This window comes from Trichosurus vulpecula, chromosome 5 (genome assembly GCF_011100635.1).
Source record: "Trichosurus vulpecula isolate mTriVul1 chromosome 5, mTriVul1.pri, whole genome shotgun sequence".
Lineage (NCBI taxonomy): Eukaryota > Metazoa > Chordata > Mammalia > Diprotodontia > Phalangeridae > Trichosurus > Trichosurus vulpecula.
The window spans coordinates 63,164,929-63,177,186 of NC_050577.1; the positions used below are offsets into that span (position 1 = coordinate 63,164,929).

The following is a 12,258-nucleotide window of genomic DNA, read 5'->3' on the forward strand; positions in this document are numbered from 1 at the left end:
AATTAAATAGTTTAATAACAACATTTAGGAACTTAAAATTTAAAAATAAGTGAAGACTTTCATAATTTAACATTTAATAATATAAAAATAGTGGAAGCTTTAATGATTTAGAAAGGCTTTCATAGCGGCTAGCATTTACACGGCGCTTTCAGATGCGCGAAGTCATTCACAAATCATCTTTCAGCGCCCCGGAGCCACAGGTAACCGCACCTCCACCGAGAGCCCGAGCATTGCGGTGGGGGAAGGGAGGCCCAGCAGAAGTCACGTGGGTAGCCGCCTGGAATCCCGGGACCCGGGAGTCCATTAAGAATGAAGCCGACTCACACGCTCACACCCCCGGCGGGAGAAGGGGAAGGGCGGGGGAAGGGAGGAGTGGGAACGGGCTCAGCTGACGCGCGCTGAGCGCCCGGATCCCGGAGGAGGCGGTGGGCGGGGCGACCTCCGGGGCGGGTGAATGAGACGCGGCAACGATCCGCACATTCCAGCGTGCCCACGTGACCAGGCCTCGCGGCCTGAGGTAAACAAGCTCTGGGCGGAGGGAGGGGGCGGGGAGCCCGCCTCCCGGGTCCCTGCTACACACTCCCTCCCCGGCCTCCGGGACTCACTCCAGCGGGGCGGGCGGCTCGCTCGGGGAGTCCTCTGACTCTTGGAGCAGCGGCCGGGCGCGTAGAGGAGAAGGGATAGACGCCGGGGCCGCAGCAGTCGCCGCTGCAGCCGCAGCCCCCGTGACCCGCGCTCCCCGCCCCCCGCCCTGTGGCGCAGCAGGAATTGGCGGGCCGGCCCGGGCGCTATTTGCGGCCGCTGACGAGCGGCGGGCGGCCGGCCCGGGATGGTGGTTGGGTCATTTCTATTCTAGTGGCGGCGGCTCACCCGCCTGGGCCGCGGCCCCCTGGAGCCCGGAGGGCGTGTCCCCCCGCCGGGGGCTCGCCGCGCCTATAAGGGGCCGGAGCGGCCGCGGCTCGGACATGCAGCTCTACAGCCCGGGCTTCAGCCACTACCCCTCGGGGGGACCCGCCGCCGCCCCATCCCCGCCCTCCGCGGCCGCCGCCCCCTTCAAGGTTTCGCTGCAGGCTCCGGACGCCGCCGAGGCAGCCGCCGGTGACTGCCCGCCCGCCGCCCCTCCTGCCGCCGAGTCCCGAGAGGCCGCCGCCGCCGCTGGGATGCCTGCCTTCTCCTCGTGTTTCGAGATGGTGCCTCCGGGCGCCGCCGCCCCTGCAGCCACCGCGGCCGGCGGGTCGTGCAAGCCGCCGCTGCCCCCTCCGCCGCCGCCGCCACCGCCGCACTACACGAGCACGGTGCAGATGAGCGTGCGCTGCCTGGGCCCCGAGCGCCGGCCGCCCGAGCCGCCGCGCCGTTGCTCGTCTTCCGCCTGGCTGCTGGAGGAGCTGCTGAAGCCGGGCCCCGAGGCCGGCCCCCGCCCGGACGGGCCCGAGCGAAACTTCCGTCTGAGCGAGCACCAGCAGGCCGTGGCCGCCGCCGCCGCCGCCGGGCCCCGCGAGGGCAGTCCCCGGCGCTGGGAGGCGGCCGCGCCCGCGCCCCGGGCCCGCGCCGAGGTGGCCCCCGAGCCCCCCAGCCCCAGCGCCGCGGCCCCCGCGGGCCCCAAGGACGAGAAGCTGGCCCTGTACCTGGCCGAGGTGGAGCGGCAGGACAAGTACCTGCGGCAGAGGAGCAAGTACCGCTTCCACATCATCCCCGACGGCAACTGCCTGTACCGGGCCGTGAGCAAGGCGGTGTCGGGCGACCAGAGCCAGCACCGTGAGCTGCGCGAGCAGACCGTGCACTACATCGCGGACCACCTGGACCACTTCGGGCCGCTCATCGAGGGCGACGTGGGCGAGTTCATCATCGCCGCCGCTCAGGACGGCGCGTGGGCCGGCTACCCCGAGCTGCTGGCCATGGGGCAGATGCTCAACGTGAACATCCACTTAACTACGGGCGGGCGGCTCGAGAGCCCCACGGTGTCCACCATGATCCACTACCTGGGCCCCGAGGACGCGCTCCGGCCCAGCATCTGGCTGAGCTGGCTCAGCAACGGGCACTACGACGCCGTGTTCGACCACTCGTACCCCAACCCCGAGTACGACAGCTGGTGCAAGCAGACCCAGGTGCAGAGGAAGCGGGACGAGGAGCTGGCCAGGTCCATGGCCATCTCGTTGTCCAAAATGTACATCGAGCAGAACGCCTGCTCCTGAGGGGCCGGGGGCCGGGCGGGGGGGCGGCGGCTGGGTCGGTCTGCCTCTGCAGACTCACACTTAACTCTAATCAGGGTTACAGCACTTTTAAACTGACTAGATTTACTGTAGGTGTGATGCCTTAATCATTTCGTTGGAACAAATTTTTTTTTTTCTAGAGCTGAAGGTTGCAGCGCACCTGAATGATGTTTTATGATAGCCTTGAGTAGTCTTAATGCTATTTATAATTTGTTGTATAAAGTTAGCACCACCTTATTTGCAAGCTGATTTTCTCATAGTGTATATTTGTTTATTCCTGGTAATCTATTTTCTATAAAAATGTATTTTTGCACAATATTTTTTAAGATTGGTGTACCTCCATTTATGACGTCTCATTTTGGCAAATGGCTTTTGGGCAGAGACCCAGAGAAGTACTTTGTATAAAGCTTATTTTGTACAGAGTTTGTGTTCTTTTATGCTATATGGAATTTGAACTTTACATTTATTCTTTCAAATGAAATCGATGTCATTGGTGTTGCCAGATAATTGATCCATTCCATCTCGAGGAGAAGAATTTGATTGGAAACCGTAGGATTCTTTAGGAAAAGCTTTAAAAAAAATTGGGGGAAGGAAATGAGGTAGAGGAAAAACATTTTGTCTAAAGGGCGGAACAAACTTGTTCTGACTGAGTTCCCATGTTCATTGGTATAGTGATTCTGTACTTTGGTTACTGTGTTAAGTGGCCTCTGATTGTCTGGTGCTCTCTTATTTATTTTTCATTTGTTACGATAGGATTTTAATATAGGATACAATGTGGTAACAAGATAATAGTCTTCTGCTTTTATAGTAAGTGTGTCTGTGATTCACCTTGGGGATTTAAAAATTAACCGTATAAATGCCCCTGACAGCAATGAAATTGTCGCAGGAGAATATTATCTTTGTACTTTGTTCCTTTGAAATACTTTCAAGGGTAAAATGGAATTGTCCGGTATTATGTAAAGCTATCTGAAAAGAGCTTGTATGGTTTGCTGGGTCAAACGTTTCCAACTTAAAAGCTATCTTGTTTCCAATTTTAACTACTTTTAGTCGTATTTATTAAGTAATGCAGTTTGTACTTTTTTATTTTGTAATATTTTGTGATTTTTTTGACTTTTTACTGTATTTGTATAATAGGACTATTCTCAGCTAATGGAATGAATAAATGCATACTTTTAATTTTATTGTCTCCTAGTAGCAAATTTTAAAGTTTTTTTTTTCTTTTGGACTGATGTATGATTTCATTGGTATGAGAATTTTCTTTGAAGAAATGCCTTCCACCAATGCAATTCACATCTGCACTGCAATTTATGGACTTGGAGTTAGTTGCTCAAAGGCACTGAGGTTAAGTTACTTGCCCATATCATAGGACACAGCCTTTGTATGTTGTTAGAGGAGGATCTTTAATTCAAGTCTGCCGCATTTTGAGACTGACTTGTGATCCACCACTCTGGGCCTGCCCCTTCTCTAAAGTGACTTATGTAAGTGGATTCATTTCCCTTTCATGGATCACATTTTTCTTAGATGCGTAATAACACTGAATTCTTTAGTAGTAACCTAGATTGGGCAACTATTAAGTCATTAAAACAAGCCTTTGTGAGGTGATAATTTACAAGTAGAGTAACAAATTGCTGCCCTTCTTTACATACAAGTATTTTTACCTAGCAAAATCTAGATATGAACATTAATTCCTCTTTGGCACTCTAGAGTAGTGGAGGAAGGATATATAAGTATTGGGTTAATTGGTGTAATGGTTTGGTTTTAGTGTAGATTTTTAGCTTTTTGAAGTTTTAAAGGAATTTCTGGTTTTAATTCATTCCAGCCTCTTACAATCTTAGGACTTTAGAAATGTTTCCTTCATGGTTGACCTACACATAAGCACAAATAAGCTTTGCAGAAACAACTGGTTATTAGTTTTCCTTACATCTTCCAACCCCCAGCCCCTCATCCCTGTTAAAAAAAATCAAACTAGTTTTCACAGACAGCAGTTGATAATTTTTTTCTTTTCTTTCTTTTTTTTTTTTTGCTTTTTGGCAGGGCAGTTAAGGTTAAGTGACTTGCCTAAGGTCATACAGCTAGTACATGTGTCAAGCGTCTGAGGCTGCATTTGAACTCGGGTCCCCCTGACTTGAGGGCTTGTGGTCTGCTCACTGCACCACCTAGCTGCTCCAGTTGATATTTTTTCCACTTGTTTTTGCAGCGTACACAGTTACAGATTGGAGTTCGAGTAAATGCCTTCATAAATTATTGTCAAGTAAAGATTAATTTGTCATTTTGGTTTTAGTATTAGGTCATTGGCCTTTTAACTCAAGAAGTAGGTCAGGCATAATTTACCCAGGTCATCTGGGAGGAAAAAGGATGAGCGTAGTGGCTTTTGCATAGATCACTTGGATCCTGAAAGCTAGGTTATGTCTTATTCCCCCAAATCATTTCCTGTTGAATTCTCCATAGGGTATGAGAAGTCTTGCTCTAATATTAATGTCCCATATTTCTACCTCTTACTAACTTGAATCTTAGCAAAGTTTATTTTTTTCTAATTAATATTCATTCCACCAATTGAATAATAGCTGGCATCTATGGAACTTTGTACCTTAAAGTGAAGATGATCTCATTTGAACTTCACAATTGTGTAAATTAATCACATGACCATTTTACAGAGGAGGGAACTAAGCCTTGGAGGGCTTAAGTGTCTTGCCCATGCTCGGTGTTAAAACAGTATTTAAAGCCATGTAATGGGACTCCCAAGGCCAACACGTTTTTCCATTATACTAGTACACCAGATTGATTACTACTAGTTACCTGATTTGATCATTGTATCTTTGTTTCACTCCTTAAAATAATGACTTCATTCTCCTATCAATCAACAAACATTAAATATCTCCTAGGAGAGGCACCGGGGTTCAAATTCTAAAGGAGACAGTCCCTGCTGTTGAAGAGCTTAAGTTCTACCAGAGGGATACTTGTTCACTGGCAAGTAACTACACAGCAATAGGATGTGTGATGGAGGGGTAGGGAAGGGAGACAATCCTAAGGAAGCCATTAAGCTTCCCCGCCCCCCCCCCCCCTTAACTGCATCATTGCATCTTTGGTAGCTGTGGTAGAAACCCTCCACCTCTGAAAGCTCAATGAAGAATTGAGCCAGGTAGGTTCAGATGCCTCTCCAACCTTCAGTTTATCCAATCTGTAAAGTGAGGGTGTTGGACTAGATGTCCTTTAAAATCCTTTTCAGCTCTAAATCTGGGTAGGATTGATTGGAAATCTGAGCTCATGAAAAGTCTGATAGGGATAGAACCAGTGATATCACTGGTATGCCAAGGTGTCAAACTCAGGACCAGCAGGCCCACTCCCAAGTGTGCTGGAACCATATTAAAATGTAATTGGGAAATGTTAAACAAAAATACAAGGCAGCATAATGTTGATTTGTGGTTTTCTAAGTCATATTGCCTGCAGTGATCTTTTTCTATTTGACATTGGTATAGAGATGAGGGAACTCCCTCTACTAAGGAATATCAGCACCTTCTGCAATTCCTAGTCTTATACATGACTTGCTGATGGCCGCAGCCTCCTTGTCTCAGGCTGCTCTTGAATCCAGTCTTCCTGGTTCAGAGGATAGTTCTTTATCTACTATGCCACAATGCTTTTCAAAAAGTATGACATATCAAAGAGTTAAATCATTACACTTTCCCTGCAATATTTTTTATTTTTCAATTTTTGGTACTGTGTAGTGACCAAAAATTAGGTGAATAGCATAAGAACTGATTACCTGATGGTGTTTTCTGTTCCAGCAGGGAACTAACATTTGGTCTTTAATATGGCCTCATGGATAAAACTGATGGTATGGGACAAATGTACATGTGTTATTTATTTGTCCTATTTACCTTTTTCTTTTTTTAGTTTCATTTGATTTTTAAAATTTATTTTTGGTTATATTTTAAGTTCCAAACTGTTTCACTTTCTCCCTCCCCACTCTGCCTTAGAGAAGGCCACCATTTGACATATGTCTGTATACACACATATCCGTACATAAGTGTATTTATCATATATACACATGTATACATAGATATATGTAAAACCATACTGCATATACTTCTAATTATCAGTTCTTTCTCTGGAGATGGATAGCATCTTCTTTTATAGGTCCTTTGTAGTTGATTTGAATATTTATAATACTCAGAATAGGTTACTGTTTACAGTTAATCTTTGGACAATATTGCTGTTATGCTGTATCCAACCTTCTCTTGGTTCTGCCTATTTAACTTAAAAAAAGACGTCTAGGCGGTATATTGGCTAGAGCCCTGATTAGAGTTGAGTTCAAATCCAGACTTGGACACATTTTAGCTCTGTGACCCTGGGCAAGTGGTTTAATCTCTGCCTTGGTTTCCTTGACTAGAATGGGGATAATAACAGCACTTCAGCTCAGCATTGTTGTGAGAATCCAATGAGATGATATTTTAAGGTTCTCAGCTCAATGTCTGGCACATAATAGGCACTTAATAAATGCTTGTTTCCTTCCTTTGGCTATTTTATGCGAATGTCCATGCTTTTAATGAAAAAATTTCAAAATATGAATTACTGTTTTTTTTAATTGAAATAAGTATATGCACAATAACAAGCAACGAGGGGAAAAACATTAGACACACCAGCATACCTCAGAGATACTATGGGTTTGGTCCCAGACCATTGCAATAAAGGGGAATATTGCAATAAAATGAGTCACTTGAATTTTTTGGTTTACCAGTGTATATAAAAGTTATGTTTACACTATATTGCAGTCTGTTAAGTGTGCAATAGTATTAAGTCTAAAAAAACTCAATATACATACCTTAATTAAAAAACATTTTATTGCTAAAAAAAAAAAAGTTAACCATCATCTGAGCCTTTAGTGAGGTGGAGGAGTTTATTGGTGGAGGAGTCTTGCCTTGATGCTGATGGCTGTTGACTGGACAGGGTAGTGGCTGGGGTGGCTGTAGTACTTTCTCACTTTTGAACATTGACTCGTTGTTTCAATTGAACATCTAGAGGCCATTGTATGATTATTAATTGGCCTGATTTCAGTATTGTGTCTCAGGGAATGGGTAGTCCCAAAGAGAGGGAGAGAGGGAAGGCTGGGCAGCGGAGTGGTCAGAACACACACACCCATTTATTGATTCATGGCACCCCAAAACAATTTTGCTAGTTACGTCAGAGATCACCGATTACATATCACCATAACAGACATTATGATAATAATAAAAAAGTTTGGAACGGTGTGAGAATTACTAAAATGTGACAGAGAGAGACACCATGTGAACACATGCTGTTTTAAAAATGACTGATAGGCTTGCTTGTCACAGGCTTGCCGCAAATCCTTGGTTTGTAAAAACGCGTCTGCAAAGTGCAATAAAGTAAAGTGCAATAGAACGAGGTGTGCCTGTGTCCTATAGTGCAAAGGACACTAGACTAGAAAATGAAAGGGATTGGGTTTTGATTCCTGACTGATTTTGAAGCTGGTAGACTAGTCTCTTTGAGCCTGCCCAGTAGGATCATTGTCAGGCAGGTGCTTTGTCAAATGGTAAGGCATTATATAAAGGGGATCCTATGCTCTTGTTAAAACACCTGGGTGTTTTAACTAGTTAACTTCTTGCCATGTTGAAGTGTTTTCTTAATGATTGTTGTATTGAAAAATAGCTCTTCAAATAATCCTGCTACTATACTTAAAATTTAAGTGTTAATTCATTGTTAAAGAGATTAGAATATTTTCAAACCTTAAAAGCTCCTCTAGACTGTACTGAACTGTTCACAGATTATTGAATTTTTTTTTTAGGGATTTAATAATCTAGATAAACGTACTGGCCGAGAACCGTGGTTCACTTTTTAAAGCAACTTCTTTTCTATTATGTCAAGCCACAATTCCCAGCCTTGGTTTTCGGATATCTTTGGGTGCTTCCAGTTTTCTAAAAATAAAACAGTTGGAATTCTCCAAAGAAAATTAACTCCATTTTTCAAAGCGTAAGATATATAGAACTTTCAGGTGGAGAATGTTGTGAAATCAAACACATGAGAGGGTGTTGCAACCTCAAGAATGTTGGAAACTGTTGGCAGAGTAATCCTAGAGATTATAAATGGAAGAATGTTCTTTTGAAAACGTCATAGGGCCTTTTTCAAGTCGTGGATGGATAGGAGTCTCATCTTTACCATGTATTTTATCCTTATGCTAATCATCTAAGGGAGTGATCCCGATTAGTTGGGGCAAATCATTTTCAGAGTTAAGCCAAATTATTTTAAAGTAACTCTTCCAGTAACTGAAAGTGATTTTGAAAGTGTCTAGGTCACGGGGACTTGCTGTGACTTGTTAGGAAAACTACACCCATCTTCAGTTCATTTATTCTCTTCCCCATGGCCCAGTTGAGAAGGAATTGTTAATATTTTGAAGCATGCTTTTGCACATTTTCTTTACTTAGTTGTTTAGGGCCTGAGGTTGTAAGTTGAATTCTGTTTATGGACCATTTTTTTGTGTTCCGTAAAATACATTATTGTAAAGGTTGTATAAGTGGACAAAGAGGTAAACCAGGCATATAAAAAGAATGAGATTTGTCTGGGTGTGGTGGCAAAAGCTTGTAATCCCTGGGTGGGGTGGGAAGGAGGCCAGACCTGGTGCATTAATTGAACTTGGGGCTGCAGTGGACCCGAAGCCCAATGGGGGTCTGACATCAGTATCAAGAGCTCCACTGTGGTTGAGGGTTAGGGTGCGTCAGGTTAGCTATGAAGGGTCAAAATGGCCCTGATCAGAAATGGAGCAGGTCAAAGCTTCCATGAAGGTATATATCAGCTTTGTTTTTGTTTTACTATTACTATCACCAGTGGGATTAAACTGTGTGGGGCTGCTGCATTGCCAGCCTAGTTGAGAAAGCGAGATACACTGTCCTCACCCCAGTTCCCTCCCCCCTCAAAAAAAAAAAAAGAGAAGGGAAAAAAAGATCCCACATATGGTCAGCTTGGGTGGTACTTTGACAATTCCTGAAATATGGAAAAAGGAGAACCTCTAACACATTGAGTAGATTCTCAACAAAATATCTATGAGGAAATCTGAATAAAAATCACAGAATTAGAAGGCATGGAAGGTGATACTTAATGCCAGTGAAATCATGAATCTTTTAAAGTATGTATTACATGGGCTTACTGTGTTCAATACCAACATCCCTAAACCTGGCCAGTCGCATTGTAAATATATGCCATGGATTGTGATAGGACTGGGAAAGTGTGCAAAAACAAATTAGTGCTAAGTCCCCCCACTAATGGAACAGCTAATACAGTGGCATTTCCACATGTAAAAGGCACAATATTATTTAACCATTATGAGAGCATATGGCTTGGCTTTAGTCCTCATCAACGTTAGAACATCTAACAACTCATTTATTGTTCTAATCTAAGCTCCTTGAAGGCAGGCATTATTTTACTTTTTTTTTTTTTTGTCTCTAGTGCTTAGCCTAGTGTCTAACACATAGAAGGTACTTACTAAATTTTAACGATTGATCTAGCATCATTGAGAAAGAACATTGAGCTCTCTAAATTCCAGAATGTGGAAAAATTTTAATCCTGTTGATGGAGAGCTTTCTGATTATATGATGTGCTTCTCCATACTCAGCCCAATAGCCTTTTATTTCCAGGGATGTCATTCTGAACATGTTTATACTCTGCTTTAATACATTGCTGTCTTCAGGATTTGTTGAGGTACATGGGCCTATTTATCTCTGACCTTTATGATCTCTGACTATTTTTTTGAGTCCTTGTGTCTCCTTCCTATAGTTTCCTTTTTTTCTCATGTGGACAGATGCCACTTTTTTGCAGGTCTCCATGCATCCGTTCTTCATGTACCTTTCCTCTTCCCATTCTAAATAAATCTGCCAATGTTGGAAAACCAAGCTTGTTATAGTGGTGTCTATAGAAAGAATCAGCTCAGAGTGAGGGCCTGAGACACTTTCCAATGAACAAAGCAGTTGGAGTTCATGTGCATTTTGCAGCATCTACCATTTTGCTTTTGCTCCTCAAAGCCCTTTGTAATTTCCATGTTCTTTACTGTTTCAGGTAGTTGAAGTTGTTAACTGAGGTGTTCAAAGTTTTAAAGATGTATAGATAGTATGTCAACTAAGATACAAATGGATAGCTACTTCCTATAATCCTTCAAGTTCATGGTGTGGTGGAAAGGAGCTGACTTTGAGGCTAAAGGATCTGGATTCTTACCTTGTCACTTACTACCTGTGTGACCTTGGGCAAGTCACAACCTCTCTGGAATTCTGTTTCCTCAGCTGTAAAATGAGAGGGATTGGATTAGAGGGAATCCAAGAGTCCTTCCAGCTCTCCATCTATGATTCCTCTTCAACGTTCTGGCTCATCTGCCGCTGCTCAGTTGCTGCCCTTTTGCTACCCTCTTCTTTGAGTATACCCTTTCAGAATTAGGGCAGTTTGTTTTTTGTTTCACATTTGTGGTCCTTTTGCCTATCCGTTTTTGAACCAGAATATCCTACATGCTTCCTTTCCACCATTAGATTAATTAGAATGCCTCTTATTAGTCCATTCTCATTTCTTCTAAGAACTTTCAAATTCAAGTGAAAATGTTTTTATCAGGTGCATAATATTAATGCTGTTGTTACCAGTTTCCTCTCCTTTTATAGTTGTATTTCTTTATCTGGAATGAGGTACTTCCCTACTTCTTACCATTTTTCCCTCTTACACCTTAAAAGCATATGGGCTTTCTAGGTTCCCTTTCTTCTGATAGTGCCTAGGATGGTTGCATGGGACACCCCCCCCCCCAAAAAAAAACCCCAAAACCAAAGAACAACGCACTGATGCCTTGATTTACTTTTCTATAGAGCTTAAACTGAACATTTGAGGAAGAATACATTAAACCCAATGACTAATACTTAAGCATTTTAAATCAGTTGAAACTGAACTAAAACCTGCCTTTTGCCATACCAGATTTAAGGGCCTGCTGATGCCAAGTGTGTTTACAAAGGTGTAACCATAATGACATTGTTGGGGAGTAACAACCGATTCAAAGCCACCCTCCTGTTTCAGTTAGTCCTCAGTTTGAGTAATTTTAGAGATTGACAGGGTAGTTGTGTTTCTTCTCTTATCAGGGGAACAGAAAAGGCGGTGCCCAAAACAAACAATCGTGAAGGGAATTTATACCAATGTGTCACATAACATCAGGACTGCCAATTTGTAAAATAAACTCAAATGAGGCTTTCAGTTCTAATGACAAACAGGAAACATTCTGCTATTTGTTTCAGCTTGCTCTTACAGAGAAATATGAGCTATGCTGATGATGTAACAGGAATAAAAAGAGAAGGAAATGCCACTAGTTAAATGGAAGAATACAGGCAGGCAGTTTGGAGTTAGCTGTCACTTCACAGCTTTTGCCACCATAGAGAAAAAAGGCTCACAAAGAGGAAACAGCAGTTAGCTCTTTAAAGGCCTGTGACTCAAGAGCTGATCACTGCAGATTCCTTATAGAAAGTGCTCCAGTAAATGGGTTTACTGTAGGAGGAAGAAGGCAAAGAATTCTGTTGGATGTGGGACATTTCTATGCAGAGAACGTTTCTGCAAATTCTTTGTTATTGTAGAATTGGTATGATTGTGGCCAGCATCAGGGGCGATCAGTACCACTGAATACACTGGCAATTAAAAAAAAAATACTGCCTGTATAGCTCACAAATGATCTGCAATGTCTGTGTAGAAACTGCTTTAGTAGTGAAATCTTGTGAAAAAAGAAAATGAGAATGCATATGGATTCTGTTACTTTAATAGATGGAGTATTTTATAAGATTTCCAATGATAAAAGGGAGGCTCCCAGATTGTGGAGTCACATATAATAAACATACCATGCTGTACTTGCAAAGAAAGACATTTAGAAGTCTTACTGATTCTGTGAGCAGCTTTTGTCTCCTTTTAATTCTTACCCATTCTTTGAAAAGGTCAATACAATCCACTACCTTTATGAAAGTATGCAACTCTTCATACTAGCCTCCAATGAAAATGCCATTTTGTTCCAAATTAGTAAAATATAAACTAA

At 43.3% G+C, this 12,258-nt stretch overlaps 1 protein-coding gene across 1 annotated transcript; it reads left to right on the top strand.

Annotated features, from left to right (window-relative positions):
- The first annotated feature begins 648 nt into the window (after positions 1 to 648).
- Positions 649 to 3,386, top strand: OTUD1 (OTU deubiquitinase 1). Its single transcript, XM_036758554.1, has one exon. It carries the CDS (start codon positions 966 to 968, stop codon positions 2,190 to 2,192), a length of 1,227 nt encoding a protein of 408 aa, XP_036614449.1. The 5' UTR covers positions 649 to 965; the 3' UTR covers positions 2,193 to 3,386.
- The last annotated feature ends 8,872 nt before the right edge of the window (positions 3,387 to 12,258 follow it).

What these genes read in the sequence shown, in the direction of transcription:
- OTUD1 (XM_036758554.1), top strand. Translation starts at nt 966, where the DNA reads ATGCAGCTCTACAGCCCGGGCTTCAGCCACTACCCCTCGGGGGGACCC.